Source organism: Solanum verrucosum, unplaced genomic scaffold (assembly GCF_900185275.1).
Source record: "Solanum verrucosum unplaced genomic scaffold, falcon-dt-bn FXZP01000184.1, whole genome shotgun sequence".
Taxonomy (NCBI): Eukaryota; Viridiplantae; Streptophyta; class Magnoliopsida; order Solanales; family Solanaceae; genus Solanum; species Solanum verrucosum.
Window position 1 is genome coordinate 875,269 of NW_026020302.1, and position 24,734 is coordinate 900,002.

At 31.0% G+C, this 24,734-nt stretch overlaps 1 protein-coding gene and 1 long non-coding RNA gene across 6 annotated transcripts in view; one reads left to right on the forward strand and one right to left on the reverse strand.

Moving 5' to 3' along the window:
• LOC125834840 (DNA topoisomerase 3-beta) overlaps positions 1-24,734 on the reverse strand; it is a 53,195-nt gene that overhangs the window by 5,356 nt on the left and 23,105 nt on the right. Inside the window, exons 1-8 of one of the 5 annotated variants that reach the window (XM_049513991.1) lie at positions 5,764-5,842; positions 5,590-5,646; positions 3,849-3,952; positions 2,741-2,834; positions 2,408-2,507; positions 1,069-1,309; positions 272-434; positions 63-182 (exon numbers count right to left, since the gene is read on the reverse strand). In XM_049513991.1, the coding sequence (XP_049369948.1) occupies positions 63-182; positions 272-434; positions 1,069-1,309; positions 2,408-2,507; positions 2,741-2,834; positions 3,849-3,952; positions 5,590-5,646; positions 5,764-5,784 (900 nt within the window). In that variant the 5' untranslated portion in view covers positions 5,785-5,842. Of the gene's footprint in view, positions 1-62; positions 183-271; positions 435-1,068; positions 1,310-2,407; positions 2,508-2,740; positions 2,835-3,848; positions 3,953-5,589; positions 5,647-5,763; positions 5,843-23,742; positions 23,759-24,734 lie in introns of those variants that run through there. The other 4 variants (XM_049513993.1, XM_049513992.1, XM_049513994.1 and 1 more) reach the window with 4 other exon arrangements.
• LOC125834843 (uncharacterized) overlaps positions 830-24,734 on the forward strand; it is a 36,081-nt gene continuing 12,176 nt past the window's right edge. Inside the window, exon 1 of the long non-coding RNA XR_007443379.1 lies at positions 830-871. This is a non-coding gene — a long non-coding RNA (uncharacterized LOC125834843). The remainder of the gene's footprint in view (positions 872-24,734) is intronic.

Consider the following 24,734-nt stretch of genomic DNA (forward strand, 5'->3'; position numbering starts at 1 on the left):
TCGAGCAGCATAGAATAAAATACATCAATAATAAAAATAGGTAGCAAGCCTATATTACCAACCTTCAGAAGATTTACTGTGTTTAAACCAGAAGGACGAGCTTTGGATTCCAGTTTTTCAGATACACGAACAACTTTCATAATCCCATCCTCTATTATTCTGTTCCGAAACATTGCAGAAACCTATCAATTAAAAAGCTATTAGCAACAGAGGCATGAACTCGATATTTTGGGACAAAACCTCTTGAAAGGTCAAACTAGGAGGAACTCACATCAGCATCAAACAACCTGCTACGTTCCCATTCTAACTTGAGTTCATACCCCTTGTACATAATGTATGGATGCAGCATCCAAAACTTTTCTGGCTTGAACATAGTGATTTGCAGGTAACGATCCACACAGAACCCAAGAGTAGGAGTTTGACATGGCCCATAGCTGAAATTATAAGTAGGATTGTGTTCCATTTAGACTTAAGATAATTTTGATAATATAATGGTAACAAATAATTTGTAGAAGAAAGGAGTAACACGAAGTAATTGACATGTAAAAGCGATTATTTCTTGATGGTTGATATTATTACGAAAGGTGAAACTCACAGAGACTTGTGGCTATATAATAGCAAGTCATAACTCATACAAACAAAGGTTTCTTTTAAATAGAATGCATCCACCATTAGACATGATTCAAGTACAATTGAAGACTACACAGAGAGTGCAAACAACAGCAGGAAACAAAGAAAAAAAAAAGAAAAAGCCAGACAAACATGCTTTTCCAAACAATCAACAAATAAACCAAAAAAATATGATGTGGGAGCTCTTCTGTGACACATTGCAGAAAGCATGTCATTTGAAATTAAACTCCGCCAGAACAAGGTCTGTAAGGACATAACACGTTCAAGACAGCACAATCAGCACAGAGTAGAAGCAGCAGCAGCTATGACGATAGGAAGAGAATTTATGAATGTCATTATTGTCAGGCAATTTCTCCTAATGACACGTAAGAAGTTCAGTTAAAAAATAAATAAAGGTATTGTGTGATAGGCAAACGGAAAAGAGTGGAGAGAACCAACGAGATAACCCTTGCATCAAGATTGCCATATTTCCCATTGAAATAACTAGTCTGGAAACGTGTAAATGCAACTCCAACTTTCAAATCAATCTCTTGGCGTGCATCTACAGACAATGCCTCATCTCTGTTGGGTTCAGCTAGGCTATTCATTGCCTTCAGAATATCTTTTTCAGTAACAGAAGAGAATCGAGCACGGTAAATTCTTCTACTATCGCTTGCGTGAAATCCAGTGCACTCTATAACTGAACCAATAAGATAAAGCAAGAACAAAGAATTATGACCAAGAAATATTCCAAAAAGCAGAACAAAAGCAACCAAACAAAGGTTCAAAAAGTGGGCAATTTGAAGTTCTATCAAGTGATGTTGGTGCAGTTCATCAATTTGTCTATAAATAGACATATATACTCGTTGTAGAATATTTGGTGGTTTTATAGGCTGATTAAATCCTGAATTTGTTTTGATCCTTTCAGGGCCTCATGTTAGCTCCTTTTATCTGTCAATTCAGGGTATAGATCTTTTATATTTTCACTTTGGGATAGTTTGATTCAAAAGCCTAGGTTCAGATCTCAAATCAATAGATTCATTGATTGTAGAAAAGACATATTCTGAAATAGGTGTGAGCTATATAAATCACATGGTGATGCTTCCAAAACAGTGAAATCAACCACTAAAAAATGACATGTCATTTCACAAGAGTGATGTCAATGGGATCACGCATGATCCCTTGAGCTTCTGTACTTTTTCCTACTGTCTTGTGATTTTTTATTTTATTTTTTATGACAAGGGAAACCCGCAGCCCCCGCTCCTATGCAATAGCTCGCAAACCATATAGGAGAGGTAACCCGCACTAGGCAAGCCCAGTGCGACGAGCTCAACCCAGAAGGCAAACCCCTTGTTTTCGCTGGCAAGGGGATTCGAACTTGAGACCTCCAACATGGAAGTCCCAAGCCCAAACCACTGGGCCACCCCGAAGGGTTCCTACTGTCTTATGATTTCTTCAATCTAAACAGAAAATCTAAAATTCCAAAATTTCTTTAGATTGATCATCCATTGTTCTCCCACCCCTTTAACTTTCGATAGTAAAGACGCTACAAGAACTCTGATTCTAAGGTACTACTTAAAAACCACCACCAAAAAAACAGAATTTGTATCACTGTTTTTAACTTCTGTTATTCTTAGTTTATCAACAAAAAATCTTAAGTACTTCAAACCAACACCAAACCATTAAATGCTCTCCATGTGACATAAAGCTTGACACATTTATCCAAGCCTATTCATCTAAGACCATTGTAACAAGTTTTTGCCTGCAATGAAATAATAATGTCACAATCAAAAAGTACCTTCAAAGCATATATTTTCTCCTTCACGATCACAGTCCAACCATAGCACCAAATGTGTACAACCACGAGCTTCCTGGCTTAGATGCCTACAAATATGAGCCTTGTATACGAAGGTCAGTCAGAATTTGCTATTGAAACAAAAGAAGAAATAAATATATAGATCATTGTAATATCTGATCTAAACAAAAGTAGATAGCTCAAAAGTATAAGATGCGGTTTATATGCTTGAAACAAATGCAACCCAGCTGCATAAAGATGGTCTTAGCCAAAAGTACAATAAAAGCTATTCAAATGGAAAAATCTCTGGTAAACAGGAACAAGGAGAAATATTACCTTGGGGTTTGTTTCCTTCTTAAGTATCGGTGCCTGGAAAAGATCTGAAGGATTTGTAGTTGTCCAATCTTGAAAAGCTGCTGGAAAATCTACGCTAGATTATCAGACACGGAAAATTCAGATTGTATACTAGAACAAACCAATAAGTTATGGGATTAAATATAAAGAAAGCAATCGCTGGAAGCTCAAGCAATATTCTTACTATATTACAACATCAAGGACCAAAAAAGGTTTTCAAACATATACCTCAATAAAGATCTTACTGATTTATGGGGAAGCTAAAGGAAAGGTTTGCAGTATTCAAAGATAACAAAGTAATTTAACTTTTCAAAAGAAAAAGATGGAAGTAATCTCACTCCCACCTCAGATAAAGCCAGAACATGAAAGAATCTCACTTGGATGAAGCCTAGGATAAGGCTCCACGTGATTCCTTTTCTTTAGTAAGTCATGTGTACTTCGTCTTTTGGTGTAATTCCAAATGCTAAATAGATTTCTTATTGACATTTAGAAAAATTAACATGTTACACATGGATTATTACAGCTCACACAACTGTAAGTAAGAAAGTAAGCCACAGGCAACATAATATCGACCAGGCTGCGCAATATATAGTCAAACCGACGAATTGCTAGTACTCTATTCTTCATGGGTCTATATTTCTATTTAACTCCTACTGAGGAGGCAATTGGGAGTGCATCAAGAAAAGAAATAACTAAGCATTTGCTATCCTTAGACATCAACTCATGCATAGGATAGCACATCCTAACGGATTCAATTTTCAAAAGGATTCATCAGTTTTACATTCCACCTATCTCAAAAGATGGTACAGGCTTTCATTCCGACTAAATTGACCAAAAAGTCAATTGCCAATTTAATTTTCGGCCCATCAGAAAGCAGCCTCATACATATTTTTGAGTTGGAGCAGGAGCTCAAAGGGAATTGAAGAGAACAAATATCAAACTAGAGAAATAGAAACGAAGTCACCAAAACATTGACGGAGAACATAATAATATAGATGTTGATTGAACAAACATATTTAACCACAGGAACTAACTGAACCAAAGAACACGTCAAAATTAATGCTTGTTATAATCTGGGATAACAGGAAACCTGAAAACATGACCAATCACTGAAGTCACTTTATAATGTGCACGTGATCCAAGAAACATCGCATCGAACTCATGGACTTCTGTACTACCTCTTCGTGTTGACATCTGGGGCAAATATATAACAAAATTGCATGAACACTCAAAGTCTATGAAATAAAGAAGCAAGATAATAAAGCTGCTGGTGTAAAGCTAGAAGATTTTAAAGATGCTTCTATTTTGAGAGTGTAAAGAGCCCATCAAAGGCACTGAGGATAACCAACTAGTAGATCAAACAATTACCTAAAAGGTACTGTTCAACACATTTACATGAAGTACAAAAATCTCAAGAAGCACATCCCCCAAATTGGTGCTTCCCAAACAGAATAACGACATGAAAATAAGGGAGGAATCTAGTGAACTGAAAGCTGAAACCATTACAAGAGAGCGCAGAAAATAAACCTGCTCCGTGCATTAAAATAGAGCTCAGTCACACTAGACAATTGAAAGTTGTTGATACTCTAAAATATTTTAAGAAACTCTAATCTATTAGTTACTCAGCATGACTCCTGCCACAACTCCAGCAACTGCATTAGTTGTCAAAGTAGACTGTGAGCTGTGCATCATTACCAATTCTTTCTCTAATAAACATTGTAGTTGATACCTGAGGAAACCATTAAATTCAATTTTCAAATCATTTCATTTTGAAACTTTTGACCCAATGCTGCAAACACCCTCTTTTCCTGTTCTCTCTTTCTTCTTCTCCTCACAAGTGTTTCCCCTAACTCTTCTTAAACCTTTGGATAACAAGAATAATGACTATTCCACTTACAACCAATCCCCTCCACCCCCCACCGAAATTCTCAATAGTGGAAGCCTCAATTTATCGAATCTGAAATTTCAGAAAATATACACCCTACCATTGATATACTAAAAGCCACTCATATAGCATATATTCAAAAACCCAGAGGAAAAGACTGGCAAAAATCTAGCAGTAGCTTCCTCTTAAAATGTTGTCTTTCACTTCAGAGAAATAATCAATCGAAATGTATAGTCTTCCAGTCGGTCTTAAATTGAATCAAATTTAAAACTAAAAACTAAACAATGAGGGTCGATTGGTTGGAATGGCTTTTTCCTTTATAAGCATCCGGGAAACAACTACACCTCAAGTTCGGTATTATTCTTACACCGCATTCAATATGGGATACCAATCTCGGATAAAACAAACAAATGACATAAACACCTTTCTCCATAGTTCTTTAAAAGACCAACTTTAAATTGTTTTATATTATACTCTGTAGATCCTATTTTTAATCCAATGAACAAAATATCTACTCAAAAACATATATCCATTAAATAATTCCATCATTAACAATCCCCATACTATATAACCCGCATTATAATCCTGGTATAACTAGTTTGCAAACTAAACTAGCCCTAAAATTTCTTCCTTGCATAGCTAGTCATGTATTTCCTTTCTTTCAAACTAACTATCCCACATTCAGCATATTAACAACTATTACTGTCCAACTAAGGGAGGAGCCAGATAGGGCCGAGGACAAAAATTACACTGAACCCTCTTTCATTTTCTTCATATTTTGAACCCCTTAGTGAAAATCCTAGCTAAGACACTATATCCAAAAACTTACAAGCATATGAGAAGTGATAAAAAACAGTTCTTTACAAATAAAAATTCACATCAGAAACAGACTGAACCAGAAGAAGAAAAAAAGCAAGATTTTGGACCCAGAAAGAAAGAATCATACTTGAGCACCAGATAGTACTGAGGCAATCGATAAAGCAATGCTAGGCTTCTCTGCTACCTGCAAATTCCCCAAATACTTAATCAATAACCATTAACGAACCAAAAAAATTAATTTTTTGAGCTTTTGATGAATTTATGAGTACAAATTAAACAAAGGGGTGATAATTTCTCTTACCATGAGAACTTTTGGAGCCATTTTTGCTGAAAATTTCTCAATTTTGGAGTTTAACACTTGACCTGTGCTCCAAAGGGTCTTTAATGATCCAAAGTTGTAGAGATTATTATCTCGAGTTATTAGTGTGTATTTTGAATTTTTTATGTAAAGATATTTATGATTTTATTTGATTAAATTTTTAAATAAATTAAAATTAAAATCAAATAAAAAAGAAATAAGAAAGCATAATTAAAATAATGATAATGAGGAGATTAGTGAAAGAGATTTCTCTTTACCTGGTGAGGTTTTCCTAATTTATCCTTTAATTATGATTAAAAAGCTTAATAAATAAAATTAAATCTAATTCTTTAAATTTTAAATAACATGTATCATTCATTTAAATATATGTAATTGAGCAAATAGAAAGGATATGTAATAAAGATGAGTCAAATCCCTAAAATTTGGTAATGAGCCTCCTTATTTTATAATGTTTCCTTAAATAATTACTCAGTATTTAATTTTAATAGACAATAACTATATATTACTATAATTAAAAAGATCCGAATTAAAATAGTAACAGGGGACATTGTATTTACCCAATAACCTCTCTATATAAAACTTATTCAAGTTTTGGGATAAAATTTGAGCTAATCTTTTGTGTTTGCGTACAAGGTATGCACATCCAACTCCTTTTTCTTTCTTTCTTATTGCTTTGGGGTTTAAAAAGAAGACGTTTTTTTGTTTCAATTTGAAGATTCACCATAAGGTTTGAGGAGGGTAAAGTGTATCGTGATGTTATTATTATTAATTAAAGCTATTTGAATTAGTAACTTTTGTACAAGTCTGTAACATTTGTCTTAAGAAATTCATCAAATATGTACCTTAAAATTAAGGGCTAGAATACAGGTTGTTGAAGAAGTGTAGGGACATTGGCTTGTTCGACATGTATTTTAGCCCTTTTGATGAACTTAGAGTACAAATTAAGCAAAGGGGGTGATAAAGTGTAGCGAGATGTTACCGCTATTAATCAAGGCTATGTAATTTTTGTACAACTTCATTATATTTGTCTTAAGAAATTCATCGAATACATATTGTTGAAAAAGTGAAGTATCCTTTTGTAGTGACACTTAGACATATCTGTTTCTGCAGGTAAGCCTAGATGGGTAAAGAAGTTTTCTCTGTCTGTGCCTCTCCGTGTAGGCTGCTCCTCCACATTTGTGCAGTTTTGAAGGCCGTGGTTACATCTGCCAGTAATTTTAGTAAGTTTTTTTACCTCAAGATTTTGGGTTGTATCAAGAAAAGTCTTCCGAAGAAGCAAGCTGCTTCTGCATCAATTGTAAAATAAGAAGAACAAAAAATCTTTCGCGATGATTATTTAGTTTTGGGCAAACAAAGTCCTTACTTGTATTCCACCAATAAGTCATAGAGCTTTTTCCTATCCTTTTTTCTGCATAGACTTGCTTCGCAGCTGTGTCAAAAGCCAGTTGAGTTTTACTCATGATAAAGCATTTCGCAAGTTTGAATCCCTACAAAAAGTCCGTCCCAACCATTTAGCCGGAAAAGAAAAAAAATGGGGTAGAAGTTAAGTTTCTATTGAATTGAGTAAGATCATGCCCATGAAAAAGATTATTTTTTTTTGTTAAGTCTTTGTAGTGGTGCTCTCCAGTTGTGCTTGTTCATTGTCTTAATGGGTGATCTGCGTGCTTACAAAATCAAGATCTTGATGTCTCTCGTAATTGGTGGCACTTTTATTCATCATCTTGTGATACACTCTATTATTTATTGGTATCACGAAATGCCTTTCCGTTTAATTGGTGCCAAGGCGAAATTTATGATCGAGCTCATTCCTATACTAATGTTGGCAGCCTTGCATCACCTTTTCCAGTTCAATTATGGGTATCTCCATCTAGTGGTAGGCTTCACCTCATATTTCTATACCATTGCACACTTCAAGCACGAAGCGTATGACATTGAAGGAAAAGACGTATTGTTGGGATTAGCAATGCAGGTTCTTACTTACATTTTTAGTTAGAGCTTTGACTATGAGCTTCTGCATTGTATTGTGTTTCTATAGATACGTGATGTATTCTCCACCTGAATTACCTAAGCATAGTAAAAAGGACTAGTGGTTGCCTTGCTGAAGTGAAAGTGTTTGTAGAGGACTAATTTTATAGTATCTCATAAATTATGAGTTGTTTACTCTTTAAATTGTTTTATATTATTCCCTATATATGATTTTCTTCATATTTTGAATCCTCATGAGAAAATTTTAGCTCCGATATTATATCCAAAAACTTGAAAGCATATGAGAAGCGTAAAAGAACTGTCCGTTTTATTAATGAGGAGATTAGTGAAACAAGATTTCTCTCACAAAAGTTAGTGATTTTTTTTTACTAACTTTTTTTTTAATTATGATTAAAAAACTTGTTAAATTTAATAAAATAAAATTTTAAATATAAACCGTGCCATTCATTTAAATATGTAATTAAGAAAATGGAGATGAGTTATAATGAAAATGAGTCAAATCTCTAAATTTTGGCAAATCAGTCACCTTACTTTTGCCTCATTTGTCTACTTTTTCATATTTTGATAAAATGTTCTAGCCCCATCCCTAATTATTTTCTATTGCAATCAATCACCATTTTTGTCTTTTCATAAAGTTAACTACATTGAGATATGACGAACCAATTTGTTCACTTTGCTTTGTTAATTCATCCAAAGCTTTCAATTTTAATAGAGATAATATTTTCAGGGATATATTATTATTATTATTATTTAATTATTTCAATTTAAGAAAATTTACTAGAATATTATATTTAAGACTTTAAATTACATTATATTAACATATTCATTTTTATTTACAACATTGAGTTTTTAATTGACAATGTATTAAATACTACACGTTTCTACATATTTTTCCTAGCTATTTTCTTGGGTTAGTGTGTGGAACCCATAATTTATGGTGTATATTTTTTAGATTTTCAATTATAACTATTATTGAATACGTTTCTATATTTAAGATACTTTTTCTCTCTCTTATTCCTTTTCAGGAAAGTAAAATCATTAATTTAGTTTTATCAATTTCATTGTTAGTTTCTAGGAGCAAGAAGTTATTCATTCATATTATTTCGCCTTTTCGGCATTGGGTTTGATTTGTTTCTTTCTTAGTTATTTTTTTCAAAATCATCTCTAATCAGAAAATAAAGAAAATTGTGTGTTTCCTATGGATTATACTCCTTAAAAGTTTACATCTTTTCTCATTAAGAATTTTGGTTAATCTCCAAACCTTTTTTTTTTCAAAATTGCCTATAATTTGAGATAAAATTATATGTTTCCTTTGACCTGTACGATAATAAATAGAATATTAATAACACTTGTGATTAGTTTCGAGTTGAAAGCATTCATTTTATTTTCGGTGAGTGATATGGAAAAAAAAATCTTACCATTGGTAATGAAAAGTATATTTTTGTTACCCATAATTTGTTTAAAAGGAAGGGTAAGGAGAAAATTTTATATTTATACAATTGGATAAATTTGATGATTTTTTTTTATATTTTTACTTAATTTTTAATCCTTAAAGATTTTGAAAATTAATATTTCTCAAAATGTGGTGTTCTTCATTTCATTGTTGGAACTGAAAGGTGATATTGATAAAATGTTGGTGTTGTTGTGTTATAAGATTATTAATTGGATATATATATACTTATAAAATAATTAACAGATGGTATATTATATGACATAAATGTTTATGGTTTGAAGTTGGTGTTCAGACTACCAGTTTAGCAAGAGTATTATATTATATTTTAATTCAACAAAATATCTTAATATGTACCATTTTATACAAATTTTTATAAAGGCACAAACCTTTTTATATCGAAAGTTAATTTTATATCATAATCAAAATCAACGTTTTGACAATAATACCTTGAAAATAATACGCATTTTTTAATTGCTATTTTTTTGGGTTAGTGTGCTAATATGGTGGGACTCATAATTTACTATATTTACTTTGATACTCTCAATAACAATTATAATTGAATATTATTCTTTATTTAAAGATCCTTTTTTGAGAATTTAAGTTTCTTTCTCTCTCTTTTTTTGTTGATTTTTTGAATTCAAGTGTTAATTTTTTTAGGAGAGAATTTATTGTCTAATTAATAGGAATCCTACCATTAAACACTTTCCTTATTTGATACAATTATTCTTGCAATTTTTCTCTCTCTCTCCAATTCGGTTTCAATTCTTTTGTAAAAAACAGTACCAATTTATATTTCATTATATGAAATACCGATATAAATAAAATCATAAAAAATAATGTTCGCACACCCTAATAATTATTTCTGCAGACTAATTCATATATCGATAATATAATTTTTTAGTTAATATTGTAAAAAAATAAAAAATATTATATTATGGTATAATAAATTTGATTAAACAAGTTTGTACATGAATGATGTACATATACTAACACCAAGACATTTACCAAAAAAAATAAAAAAAAAGCTAAATATCTAAATATATTCACTGCACAATCATATTCACCAATATATATATAATTAAAACTTATAGCTATGGTGACTAATAGTATATTTTGTTAACCATATATAATTTTCCCAAAAATAAAACAAAATCACCAATACTTTTTTGTCTTACACTTGATGTGTCTTTTATTGGTGAAACATATTACATATATAATATAATAACCAACCAATTTCTTTGATGGAAAAACCACGTCCAAACTTTCACAGATGAAGTTGGTGTCCTTATATATAACAATTTAAGTGTACGTATTTTGTATGTGTGTTTTATGTCTATTAATAAAATCATATGTGTAATATTATTAAAAAGTACTGTTGACGCTAAAATAAAGTGTTCCTTCAATTGTTCTAGTACTTACTTCTTCGGACAAAAATATCATAGGAGTAGCACTTGATTGAAAGGTTAAAATGTCGTTCAAGTTTACATAAGCACTAAAATATATATGTTGCATGTATATTTTGTGTTGGTAATTACAAAGTATACCAATAATACAAAATTATTTACCCTTGTTTTACAAAATGTACTCTCTTTTCCTCTTTGTTGTTTTTAGAATAGAAAAAAAATGTTTCATTTAAAGTTCATGACGAATGGAATTTCGCTCCGCCAACTGCAGATAAGATTTCAGTATTAGTTTTAGTTGAATTGAAACCTTTTAAGTGTTGTATATTGTGTTCTCATTATCATCCTTTTAAAATACATTGGCTTTGAGCTTCTACGTTGTGTTGTGTTTTTATAGATACGTGATGTGTTCTGCTCTGAAGTATTTGAGCATAGTAAAAAGGAGTTGGAGCAGTTACCTTGTTGATGTGATAGTGTTTGTAGAGAACTAATTATATATATTGTATCTCATAAATTATGAGTTGTTTGCTCGCTTCATTTTTGTCATTTGGTGAGTCTTTAATTCTCATTTGTTCTAGTTTGTCAATGAGAAAAAACAAAATACAATATATATACACACTTCTAAATCAGTAGCTAAAACATTTTACAAATACTATTATGCAATATAATTTTCCTCTTCATATTTTTTATGTCCGACATAAATTTATTCGTCAAAACACTTATTATTTAATTCAACAAAAAATATAGATTCTTAATTATTTTTTCTGTCAAAGAAAATTACAAGATTGCAACAAAAAATAAATGAAAAATATAGTGTTGTATGTTACAGTAATTTAGAAAACACGATTTGAAATTTATCCTTTTTTTTAATACTAAGTTTTTAGAGATTATCTCGAGTTGTTAATGTGTATTTTGATTTATTTATTTTTTCAAGAAATGGTGTCGATCGGGTGGTCGAACCACCCCTCACCCATGAGAGTAACTTAAAATATATATATGTACACCATGCAACTTTGGATTAGTTTATTTATTTATTATGACAAGGAAACTCAAACTTAAATCTCGGTCATGTGCAATGGTTCACAAACTACACATAAAGGATAAATCATACAAGGCAAATTTTGTGACACAAGCTCGACTCAGAAAATTAACCTCCTTATTTCACATACAAAGACAAATTTACAATTTTTAAAATATGGGTAAATCACCAAAAAAAAAAATTGTATTATAGTGAAAATTGATTCTTAGTCTACAAGGTACTTAGTTCAATATTCAATCAAGTGTACCATTTACACTTTTGGTAGCATGTGCACCAAGTTACAATAGTATATTAATTTTTAAAAATATATACATAAAATATTTAATTTTATGAAAAAATACCACGAATTCACGGGGTCTACATTTTTGCCTCAAAATTCAACCCTGGTTGCGGGCAAGGGTTTTGAAATTGAGATTTATGTAATGAAAGTCCCAAGTTAAATCAACTAAGCCATCTTTTAAAAAAAGTTCAGTACATTAGATTTGATGTGATTTGTTTATTTGCCATGCGAACTCTAATAGTAATTATTTAAAGTTTTTCTTCTGTCACTGCAATTGATAAGATAAAAGAGGATTTTTCGCAAATAGTTATTTTAATAAACTTAATTATGCTTCATAGTTATAATTTGTATATTTACGGGTTGTTGCTATATAGTTTAAGTTGTCTCGTTTATATAATTCGCGGGTACATTTGTATAATTGAGCTATTTTTGTATAAACTCGAAATAACGAATTTATACAAACACAAACATCTGAACTTTAATAAGTTATACAGATTATATTATACAAAAGTTAGACAAATAATATTATACAAACGTGCGAATTATACAAATTCGAAACTCCAACCCACGTAATTATCACTGAATTTTGATCGTGAATAGTAATTAGCTAAAAGTATAACTATGATAACTAATATATTTTTGTCTAACCATATAATTTCCCTAAAAACAAAATAAAATCACCAATACTTTTTAATTTGTCTTACAGTTGATGTGTCTTTTAATGGTGAAATTTATTATACATAGATAATATATATATAATAGCCAACCAATTTCTTTGATGGAAAAAACACCAAACTTTCACGGATGAAGTTGGTGCCCTTATATATAACTAGTTAATGTGTATGTCTTTTGCATGTCTATTAATAAAATTTTTTTATATGTGTAATATTTTTAAAAAGCACTAATGACGCTAAAACAAATTGTTCCTTCAATTGTTCTATTACATAACTTCATCGGACAAAAATATCATAGGAGTAGCACTTGATTGAAAGGTTAAAATTTTCGTTCAAGTTAACATAAACACTAAAATATATATGTAAAATTGTAAATAGTGAAAGAATTGAAACCATATAAATTTTATTACAAAAACTCAAGGAAGAGGAAGGAGAGTCAAAGCTAACACAATTCATCCTAATTTTCTCTATAGTAACGTTCCCTTCGTTTTGCACGGGCTATGTCATATTGATGTTAACGGGTGATCCACATATTTATAAGATTTTGGTGTCTCTCGAGCTGATTCTCATAATTGTTGTCACTTTTATTCATCATCTTGTAATGTACTCTATTATTTATTGGTTTTGCGACATGCCTTTCCGTTTAATTAATTGGTGTCAAGGCAAAATTTATGATCCTATAATAATGTTGGCAGCCTAGCTTGCATCACCTTTTGGAGTTAAATTATGTGCATCTCCATCTAGTGGTAGGCTTCACCACATATTTTTTTACCATTGCACACTTCATGCATGCAACTTATGATGTTGGAGGAAAAGACGTATTGTTGAGATCAGTAATGCAGATTCTTGCTTATCTTCTGAACGGAGAGTTATTAGTTAGAGTTTTGGCTTTAAGCTTTTGCATCGTGTTGTGTTTTTATAGATACGTGATGTATTTTGCTCCTGAAGTACCTGAGCATAATAAAAAGGAGTTGGAGCAGTTACCTTGCTGATGTGAAAGTATTTGTAGAGGACTAATTTTATATATTATATTGTATCTCATAAATTATGAGTTGTTTGCTCACTTCATTTTTTTTGTTTGGCGAGTCTTATGTCCTTATCATTGAGAAAAAACAAAATACAATATACACACTCTTCTAAATCAGTATCTAAAACATTTTACAAATACTATTATGCACTTCATTATAGATATAAATAAAACAAATACTATTATTCAATATACTTTTCCTCTCCATATTTTCTATGTCCGACATAAATTTATTCGTCAAAACACTTATTATTTGACTAGAGAGTCTGTGGCGGGCCCAATATGTGTTACTCCTTCTGTACAATTTATGTGACACTTTTATTTTTTGAGAACCAAACAGTTTAAATTTGATCAGAAATTTTTTTGAAATTAAATTTATATATTTTAAGTCAAAACAATTGACGATTTGAAATAATTAAAAGATATATGATAAATTTACGGTCAAAGATAAACTTGTTTGAATCTCGAAATCTAAAAAGTACCACATAAATTGGGACGAAGGGAGTATTTCTTTGTTTCAATTTATGTGATACAAATAAAATTTGGAGAGTCGATTAAATTTTTTGTATTTATTTTTTTTTTAAAAAAAAATTAAGTTGTTAATTTGTTGCGATTATAAATTTTTTTACGTCATTTTTAAATAATGTCACTACTAGAAAAGCTCAAATTACCTGGGGATTTTTCCTGATAATTTTTTGAGAAATTATTTGAGAAAAATAATCCCCATGTAACATTTTCGTAGATAATTTCATAGCTAAGTGATTAGAAATATGAAAATATGTTTCCATTATGAATTCACATGAAATTCCCCAATTAATGATACTTGCAGATTCATTATATTTGGGGATTTTATTGATGTGATTTTACTTGGGGATTATTTCATGGTAATTTACTTGTCAATTTTATTCTTTAGAGAATTACTTGGGGATTTTGTTATTGTAATTTAAGGTGTGAATTAGTTTTTGGGAATTTACCTAAATAATTTATTACCTATTAAATTACCTAGGTATTTTGTTGATCAATTTTTTTTTTGGGAATTTATTCATGAATTTAATTACCTAGGGAATCACATGAGAATTATTTCTTCATATTTTATTAAACAGAAAATTATATGGCAATTTTATTGTTATGATTTTAGCTTTGAATTGTTATTTTAGGCTCTACATGAAGATTTTATGACAGAGAATATTACTTGAGGATTTGTTATTGAAATTTTAATTACGGATTATTTTAGGTGTTTTTCAATCAAAATAATTTTAAAGTACTTTTATAGTATTTGAATAGGATTAAAGTGATTTTAAGTATTTATTTTTAAGTTAAACTAATAAAAATAAGTCAAAGTCACGAGTTAGACATTCTAACATTTGATTTTTGGCTTATAAATCATATGCTAAAAGTCTATCAAAACAGATTATAAGTTACATTAATAAATAGTGATAATAAGTCTTTCACTCTTTTAGATCTTGTATTTGTTATTAGAATTGGAGGAGCAATTATTACCAATTACTTAACCATCTAAAATCTGTTTAATTAAGGCATTTCTCAGACAAGAAATAATTTGATATGTTATTGAAGGTAAATCAATGAAATTATTGAAAAATAGCTTAAAATTCCTCAAGAATAAAGTTCGTATAATTATTTTAATCCACTTGCTTGTAGTTGTAATATATAATTCAATTGTGAATTAGGAAAATCTTATTTATTAATGCATACTGATTATCATCTCAACCAATGAAATAAAAATTTAGTAAAAGAGAAAAAAAGTTGAAAAATAAGGCAGTTGCATGTACAAGTACCACATCGACTGCAGAACAGTTCCTTGATCCCTTATAAGTCATAGGCAAGAGAAACAGTCTGAATTCGGCCACAAGGGTAATTATTTGATCTTCATGCTAGGGAGGAGTTATTCACTCATTGTAACCTCCTACAGATGTACTTTTTTGATGGAAGATGAATAAATTGCATATTAAAAAAAATATATATATATAAAAGAATTACATTATTATGAATTTCTACCAATTTTTTTAGAAGATTTTTTCATATTTCTTGCGGAAATATTTGTAAGTGATTTCATGCGAATTCGAAATTCCCATGTAATTTACTTGGGGAAATTTAAATTGGCACGTAATAATTATCTACGAAGGTATTTTCATCCAATTTTGTTTTGTAGGAAATTTCTTAGGTAACTAAATTACCTGCAGATTTTTCTATATAATTCATAGGAAAATTCCCATTGTAATTCACCCTTTTCTAGTAGTGTATATAATTGTTATTTTTTTTGTTCCAATTTATGTCACACGTATGGATTAGGAGAGTCAACCAAATTTCTTATATGATTTTAAAGTATTTTCAGCAGTTAATTATTGTGATTTAAAGTATTATTTACGTAACTTTCAATATTATATGTTGTTCCATTTGTTCAATTTAACTTGAAATTGATAGAATTGTAAGAGTCAATTAAAGATTTTCTTTTTAAAAAAAAAAAGTATTTTAAGGTGTGTAGCAGTTTATTTATTGTGACTTATAGTGTATTTTACGTAGTTTTCAAATTTATAATAAAATATTTTAAGTTGTTAATTATAATAATTTATAGTATCTTAAGCATAATCTTTTAATATATGATAAATTAAAATAGAAAGAACAACAACTAAATTTGAACAAATATAAATACGTAACATTGTTCACTTACCATTAAAAAATAACTTTAATTTATATTCATGATTAAATAAATTTGAATTTTGAAATTTATTTTTTCACTCTAAAACAAAAGATTTTGATTTTAAAAGTGTAACGATTTTGATCACTTTAAAACCTTTTTTTGTTCAATCTAAAACTAAGAGATAATTTTTTATTTTGTCATCACTAAAAAAAATTGCAAATGTGAATGAACTATAATGTCCTTTTATTGCCTTGCAAAAAGTTCTCACTTGTAAATGAAATCATGTTAAAGAAACTTGAATAAAGCCATTCTTATGTTTTGGTAATATGGATTATAACAAAAGAAACAATAAAAAAAAAAAAACCTTCATTGGAGTATAGATTTATGTTTAGAAAAAATTAGGCAGATGCATTAAAAGGCTGCAAATGGGCCCACAAGTCAGGGAGTGCATTCATCTTATGGAGGGATAGGTAAGGAATTAAGAAAATATTAGTTGGTTTTTTGGTCCAGAAGCGGAAAGGTACATTAATATCATTCACTTGGTACAATAATCATAAAGCTATTAATATTGAAATACCTAAATAGCCCCTATGTGGACAAGCAAGCATGTTGACCAACACCAGCTTGCTTGTAGCCACTTCTATATAGTAATAAAATATAGTAAGTAAGAGTATACTAGATATTAGCCCCGTGCCAGTGCGGACCCAATATATATTTGTTCTTCATTTCAATTCACGTGGCACATGAAATTTAGAGTTTGAACATAATTTTTTATATGTGTTTTTATTAAAAATATTTCGAAGTTGTTAATTTATTGTGATTTATAGCACTTTTTATATCATTTTCAAATAATACATGTTACTCTTTTTGTTTCATTTTATGTGACATAGGTAATTTTAGGAAAGTCAACGAAATTTCTTATTTGATTCTTAAATATTTTTAGTTGTTATTTTACTTTAATTTATTAGTACTTTTTATGTTATTTCTTTTGTTTCAATATGGAATTAAAGAGTCAATCAAATTCCTTATATGATTTTTAATTATATTTTTTTAATATCTTAAATTATTACATTGTGATTTTAAGCACTTTTTATAGAACAAATTAAAAGAAAAACAAGAAAAAAATTAAACGAAGAAAGTAGTAAAATTTTCAAATAATCATATATGCACAAATTAATATACGGGAGACAAAATAATTTTTAAAGCATATATTAAAGGTCTTTCTAATATTATCACATATTTATTCCACTTTTAAAATATGACTCCTTCCGTAATTTATTTGAACATTTTTAAAAAAAAAAAAAAATTTCGACATGGCATATTCAAGATTATAAAATTTAAAATACTTTAATATATGTGATATATTTTATATTCAAAATTTAAAAATATTCAATGATCTCTGGATGTGGAGGATAGAAATTGGAAATAAAATATAATAACCCAATCAAGCTATGCAGGAAAAAAATGAAATGGTATACTGAAGTAATAATAGGGCCGACACACATACAAAAATCCATTGCCAGCCGCAAAAGCAAAATTTGAACACCCTTTTTGTCTGAGAAGGAAAGCGTACACCTAATATAACCTCTACTACAAGTTATCTAAAACATTACAATTGTAAACTGAGAATTTTTAAAGGACAAAATTATCCTTTAACTTGAACATAATTCCATGTTGTCCATCACATGTGTGCTTCTTCACACTTATATATATATATATAAAACGTAACATACCAATTAAAAATGAACGAAGGAAATAGTGAAGAATTAATTATTGTTCACTGAAAAGTTCATCATTATATTTTGGCGAACATCAGGATTCAGGAAGAAGTCTCAATTCATCTTTCTAGAATTTTTTATCACATGATCTCAATTCACACATGAAAATCTTTTCTTTGATGTAGTAGAAAATTAGAGCTTAGGATTAGAAAAGTTTAAAATTTAAGATTTAGGCTAGAAATATTAATATTTAAGAATTTAAATTATTATGTTGTTTAACTCTTTTTAAACTCTTGCTTTTTTTTTCCCTCTAACTCCTTTATTTGATCTTCCATCTTTTTATTTTTTAGAACTAACTTGTATTACATCTTCTAATACTCCCTTTCTCCCTAATTATTTATTCACTTTTAAATTGACACACCTATTAATAAAATAATAATTAATATAGTAAGTTTATCATTTTACTTCTATTAATTGTAAAGTGGATGAATTTAAAAATTTAAGATTTTCAAAAAGTTTTATTTTTTTTCAAAATTAATTAATTGAGGGCATAATATGTAAAAATAATAATTATTCTTTCTTGATTTGTCAAAATGGACAAGTAGAAAGGACAAAAATAAAATGAACAAATAATTAGGGATTGAGGGAATATTAGCTAAATACAAAACCTTTTTTCTTTGCTAGGTGAAAACTAATCAACTGAAAATGTAATAGATAGACGTATTCAATTAATAGTTTTAATTAAAAGTTAGTGGTTCGAAAATGTAATAGATAGTACATTGAAGGTCAGAAATATTGCAAGACAAAAGTTAGTAATTGTTAATTGCCACTACTTAAATACTTAAATTAAGAAAAATAAATATAAAAAATAATACATGAAAATATAAACAAAAAAAAATAATACATATTGCATAGTATAGAATAAAAAAGGAGAATGTGTATGCAAAATTATAATAGAAGAAATTGATATTTAAAGCAAAATTATACGTATATAATTTTCACCTAAAGACCATAAAGAAGATGTAATATAAAGCAAACAACTCTAATGTGATGATGTGTCTTGTATAAATATAGGCCACGTTGAACAAAATATGAAATGACTAAAGTATCCTAGACTCAAATTTTAAAGACAAAAGCATTTCAAGCAGAGTTAAGCAAGTGTGCAGAAAGGTAAAAAGGAAACACGTGTTTTTGTCCAACAAGCAAAAATATACAATCATTTTAACGCTTAAGAAACATGAAATAACCAGAAAAAGTGGAGTGAAGGACAAAAGAGAAACTGTAAAAGAAAGCTTCAGAATAAAATTCAAAGTTTCTTCTCTTTTGTGGAGGTAATTCAGATAACAGTACTCCACTTTTATGGAAAGACTACTAATAGCTAGGTGCATATTTTTTAAAAAAAAATGCAGTATGAATTAATTAATTAATTTTAAAACGTTTTATTCTTCAAATTTTGAAAAAGTTGTGAATCCAAAACTCTTTACTGCACAAAGAAATGTTCTATTGACCACTTTGCCCTTACATACAGAAAAGGACCACTTTGCCCTTACATACCAAGTATTTGCTTCTTCACTTTGGTCCTTTCCGCACTGCATGCATGCATACCAGATAGCCGCAATCTCAAGGCGAGAAACAATATACAATTCATTACTTAATAATTGATTTGATTTTTGCTAAATTTTTCTTCTTTTAACCCTAATTTTAACAAAAAACAATATACAACCTTGATTTGTTGAAAGTGACATTCATTTATTTATTGTTGTCAAACTTACTATTTGACTATATATAAATAAATAAGATACCCTAAGAAGAAGATAAAACTTAATAACCAACGCTTTAACACACGAGAGAAAATCACATGTTTAATTAAGAGTCAAAAAATCATATAACAAATATAATTAAGAAAATAGTAATTGTAAGTTTTTTATTTTTTTATTCTCCACTCAGTATTCGATATTCATATTGAAGCTCAATTAAGTTTGAATTCATGTTGGAAAATCCCATATTAAAGGGGTAAAACACTCCCAAAAAATGCGACTTCATACCACGAGAATTCAACTCTACGACCGAACAATTATATCAAACTAATAGATAAATATATGAACAACATGTTTTCAAATGACACCACATAAATTAAGTTTATTGTTATTACCTTATTTATTGACATATAGTATATAGTCTACTTAGTTACATAATGATTACAGCTTGGTTCTAATTCGATAATACTTTCAACTAAGGCTCATTAACATATAAAGTATTTCAGCAGAAAGAATACATTTGTTTGACTAAACGTTAATATTAGATATTGCTTATTCTTTAAAAGTATAAATAAATAAAATAGTAATCGTTCACTTTCTGTTTTAATCTCAATTAAACAAAATTCATAACCATTAAAATATGCAATTTCTACTAAAAGTTGCTTCGGGTGTTTTGTGTGGAATTGGTCCTATACATATAAATTGTAGATAGAATGGGCCCACATTTCCTAAGATAAGACAGCTTTAACATTATTGAAAATTGTAATTCTCGATCAGTAGATAGGATAAAAAGGTAGTAAACTCAAATAGACCGAAATACCCTCTACTACTATCATGTGGCACGCCTATAAAATAAGAGAAGAAGAAGAAGAAGTTATTAACAGACAAGAGAAAAACAATAAGAAGACAACTCCATTTCCATCTCCCCTTCTGAAAAAAAGCATCCACATGGAACCATGGGAGACTCGGTTTTGGTATAGGAGCACCTTAATCTCTTACGGTGCAGCATTTGTGTTCATGGTTTCTGATACCATTCTTGGCCCGAAAGATGTTAAACCCATGCATAATGTGGTCATATTGTTTATCTTCACCAACTTGCTTTCTTTGGCTCTGTACATTCACATTCAGAAAACTACTCCTGGCAGTGCAAATTTGCCAAATGCGCTTGTCAACTTTTCCAAACCTCAGGGGGTGATATTAGGCTGGATTGTGTTGTTCCTCCAACAACATAGGGTCCCTATTTGTTTGGAGCACTTATTTCGGGAGTAATCACTGCCTTTTGCGCCGTGATGCTTCTTAGGCCGCTAGTAACCAATATGGGCATAATGTTCACATTATGTTCCCTCTCTATCGGAGTTTCGGTTCGAGATCACCAACTCAATCAGCCGACTTGGATTACATTCGGATTTTGCTGCTTCCTCGTCTATGCGAGAACTTACTTGGAGCATAGAGCTACTGTGGCTGCTGAGGAAGTCGTTGCTGCTGCTGAGAGACAGGCTGCTGCTGAGGAAGTCGTTGCTGCTGCTGAGAGACAGGCTGCTGCTGAGGAAGTCGTTGCTGCTGCTGAGAGACAGGCTGCTGAGAAAGTCGTTGCTGCTGCTGAGAGACAGGCTGCGGAGAAAATCGTTGCTGCTGAGGAAGTCGTTGCTGCTGCTGAGAAAGTTGTTGCTGCTGTTGAGAGACAGGCTGCTGAGAAAATTGTTGCTGCTGAGAAAGTCGTTGCTGCTGCTGAGAGACAGGCTGCTGAGAAAATCGTTGCTGCTGAGGAAGTCGTTGCTGCTGCTGAGAAAATCGTTGCTGCTGCTGAGAGACAGACTGCTGAGGAAGTCGCTGCTGCTGAGAAAGGTGCTGCTGCTGGAAAAGAAGCTGCTGTGAAAGAAATTGTTAGCGCTGAGAAAGAAGCAGCTGCTAGTGATGGGCAAGAAATTGCTGCGGTTTGATAGGTAGGAAAGAAGCAGTTGCGGGTGATGATGCGTCCATAACTTTTTTTTGTTGTTTTTCTGGGAAAGAACCTGCTGCTTTGCTCTTTTTAAAAAAACTTTTTGTTTAGTCTGAAAATTACATGTACTGGTTATGTTAATGAAGTTAGTCCTCTAATTAGCAAGGTAATAGCTCCACTTCTTTTTCTTACGATGAGCTAAGTAATGTTACGTATCTATAGAAATTAAAATTGAAGCTAAAGCTAAGCTCTAACCAACAATTCTACATTTAAGGGAGCAGCTATGAACTACGGTGTACTAAGGATGGTCAAGTAAAATGTTAGATATTGAGGATTCGTATAGCTTACCCCAACTAACTTGAGATTGTGGCGTAACTGTTATCCTAAAAAAAAAAGAATCAATTAATGGACAAATAAATACTACTGAAGTGCAACGACTATCACTTTACTCCAGAGCTGAACAGCAAATGAGAAGTTCAACTGAACAGATTATCAATTCAATTGAGAGGTCTTAAGAGATATACTTGGAAGCTCATTATTAAGTTTTTATCAGTGACCATCAGCATGTTACAGATTCAGGTAAGAAAAAAAAAATCATCAGTTGTCTATTTGTGAACATCAGCTTGTTTCTGGTTTGGAAAGAATGAAAGCAGCAAAGCGCCATCAAACATCACGTAGGAGCTTAATATCTTATACCTACTTAACAAGATAACTAAATTGTTCTAGTACATGCTGCACAACCATTGAATGATCTGCTTGGCCTTTAGCTACCAAAGTGATCTGGTGCTCAATGAAACTTCGTATGTCAGGCAAACAGAGATCAGAATCTATGCATTGATACCCTCTTATCAAGCTGATACCCAGGGGAGTTGGAGCCAATCGCCGCCCGGCTTGTACCTGCAATTTGACTCAGCCAAACTCAGAAGTCTAATTTCTAGTTGAAGATTGTTTCACGTCAAAAGAACCATAACAGAAAGCAATAGAGAGGACAATCTACAGCAGCTAGAATTGGAAATCAATGCATATAGCAAAACCTGGACATAATTGCGTTCGCATATGTTGTTAATATGCACAGAGATTGACGCATCTGTTCCAATACCATGTTTCTCCATCAAAGAGATCAGCTCACTTTCGCTGAGATAATCCGGAGGCGAAGTGTTCCCCTACAAGTTTCAAAGAAAAACTAAGCGAAGTAAAAAGACTTCTGCGAATAGTAATGAATAATGAATACAAGTAGCACCAACAAATAATACGATAAACGAAGCAAAGGAGACATAAGGCAATAATGAAATTGAAGTACAAGAAAGTAAGAGAAAAAAAGTACAGATACCACTGATAAAGGAAACAAGACTGCATGACTACCTACTAACCTTCTACCCTAATCCTCGACCTCCATATATTTCTATATAGGGTCATGTACTCGGTAAGTTGCAGGTGTTTCAAGTCATTTCATAGCAAAAGAAAGAACAAAGTGTCAGGTAAAATGATGGATACTGAGGATTCATATAGCCGATCCCAACTAACTTGAGATTGAGGCGTAGTGGCTACCCTAAATCAAAAGAATTAATTAATGGACCAATAAATACTACTGAAGTGCAAAGACTATCACTTTACTCCATAGCTGAACAACAAATGAGAAGTTCAATTGAACAGATTATGTGATACTTTGTCTAGGTCAATTTTAGAAATCTCGATTTTCTCTCCTACAGCAAACTCAGGAAGATTCTTCTCACTTATAGCCAGCCATGGCATAATAGAGGTGAATCCTATAACAGTGGCAAACTGCCCAATGCACTGAAATTGCTCTCCACCACTTTCAAATTCAGAAGATTAACTGTGTTTAGACCAGAAGGACGACCTTTGGATTCCAGCTTTTCGGATACACAAGCAACTTTCATAATCCCATCCTCTATTATTCTGTTCTGAAACATTGCAGCAACCTATCAATTAAAAAGCTATTAGCAACAGAGGCATGAACTCGATACTTTGGGACAAAACCTCTTGAAAGGTCAAACTAGGAGGAACTCACATCAGCATCAAACAACCTGCTACGTTCCCATTCTAATTTGAGTTCATACCCCTTGTACATAATGTATGGATGCAGCATCCAAAACTTTTCTGGCTTGAACATAGTGATTTGCAGGTAACGATAACCCAAGCGTACGAGTTTGACATGGCCCATAGCGGTTATTATAAGTTGTAGTGTGTTCCATTTAGACTTGTGATAATTTTGATAATATAATGGTAACGAGTAATTTGTAGAAGGAAGGGGTAACACGAAGTAATTGACATGTAAAAGCAATTATTTCTTGATGGTTGAAATTATTATGAAAGGTGAAACTCACAGAGACTTGTGGCTATATAATAGCAAGTCATAACTCATACAACCAAAGGTTTCTTTTAAATAGAATGTATCTACCAGTAGACATGATTCAAGTACAATTAAAGACTACACAGAGTGCAAACAACAGCAGGAAACAAAGAAAAAAAAAACAAAAGCCAGACAAACATGCTTTTCCAAACAATCAACAAATAAACCAAAAAAATATGATGTGGGAGCTCTTCTGTGACACATGGCAGAGAGCATGTCATTTGAAATTAAACTCCACCAGAACAAGGTCTGTAAGGACATAACACGTTCAAGACAGCACAATCAGCACAGAGTAAAAGCAGCAGCAGCTATGACAATAGGAAGAGAATTTATGAATGTCATCACTGTCAGGCAATTTCTTCAAATGGCACATAAGAAGTTCAGTTAAAAAAAAATAAAAGGTATTGTGTGATAGGCAAACGGAAAAGAGTGGAGAGAACCAACGAGATAACCCTTGCATCAAGATTGCCATATTTCCCATCGAAATAACTAGTCTGGAAACGTGTAAATGCAACTCCAACTTTCAAATCCATCTCTTGGTGTGCATCTATAGACAATGCCTCATCTCTGTTGGGTTCAGCTAGGCTATTCATTTTCTTCAGAATGACTTTTTCAGTAACTGAAGATAATCGAGCAAGGTAAATTCTTCT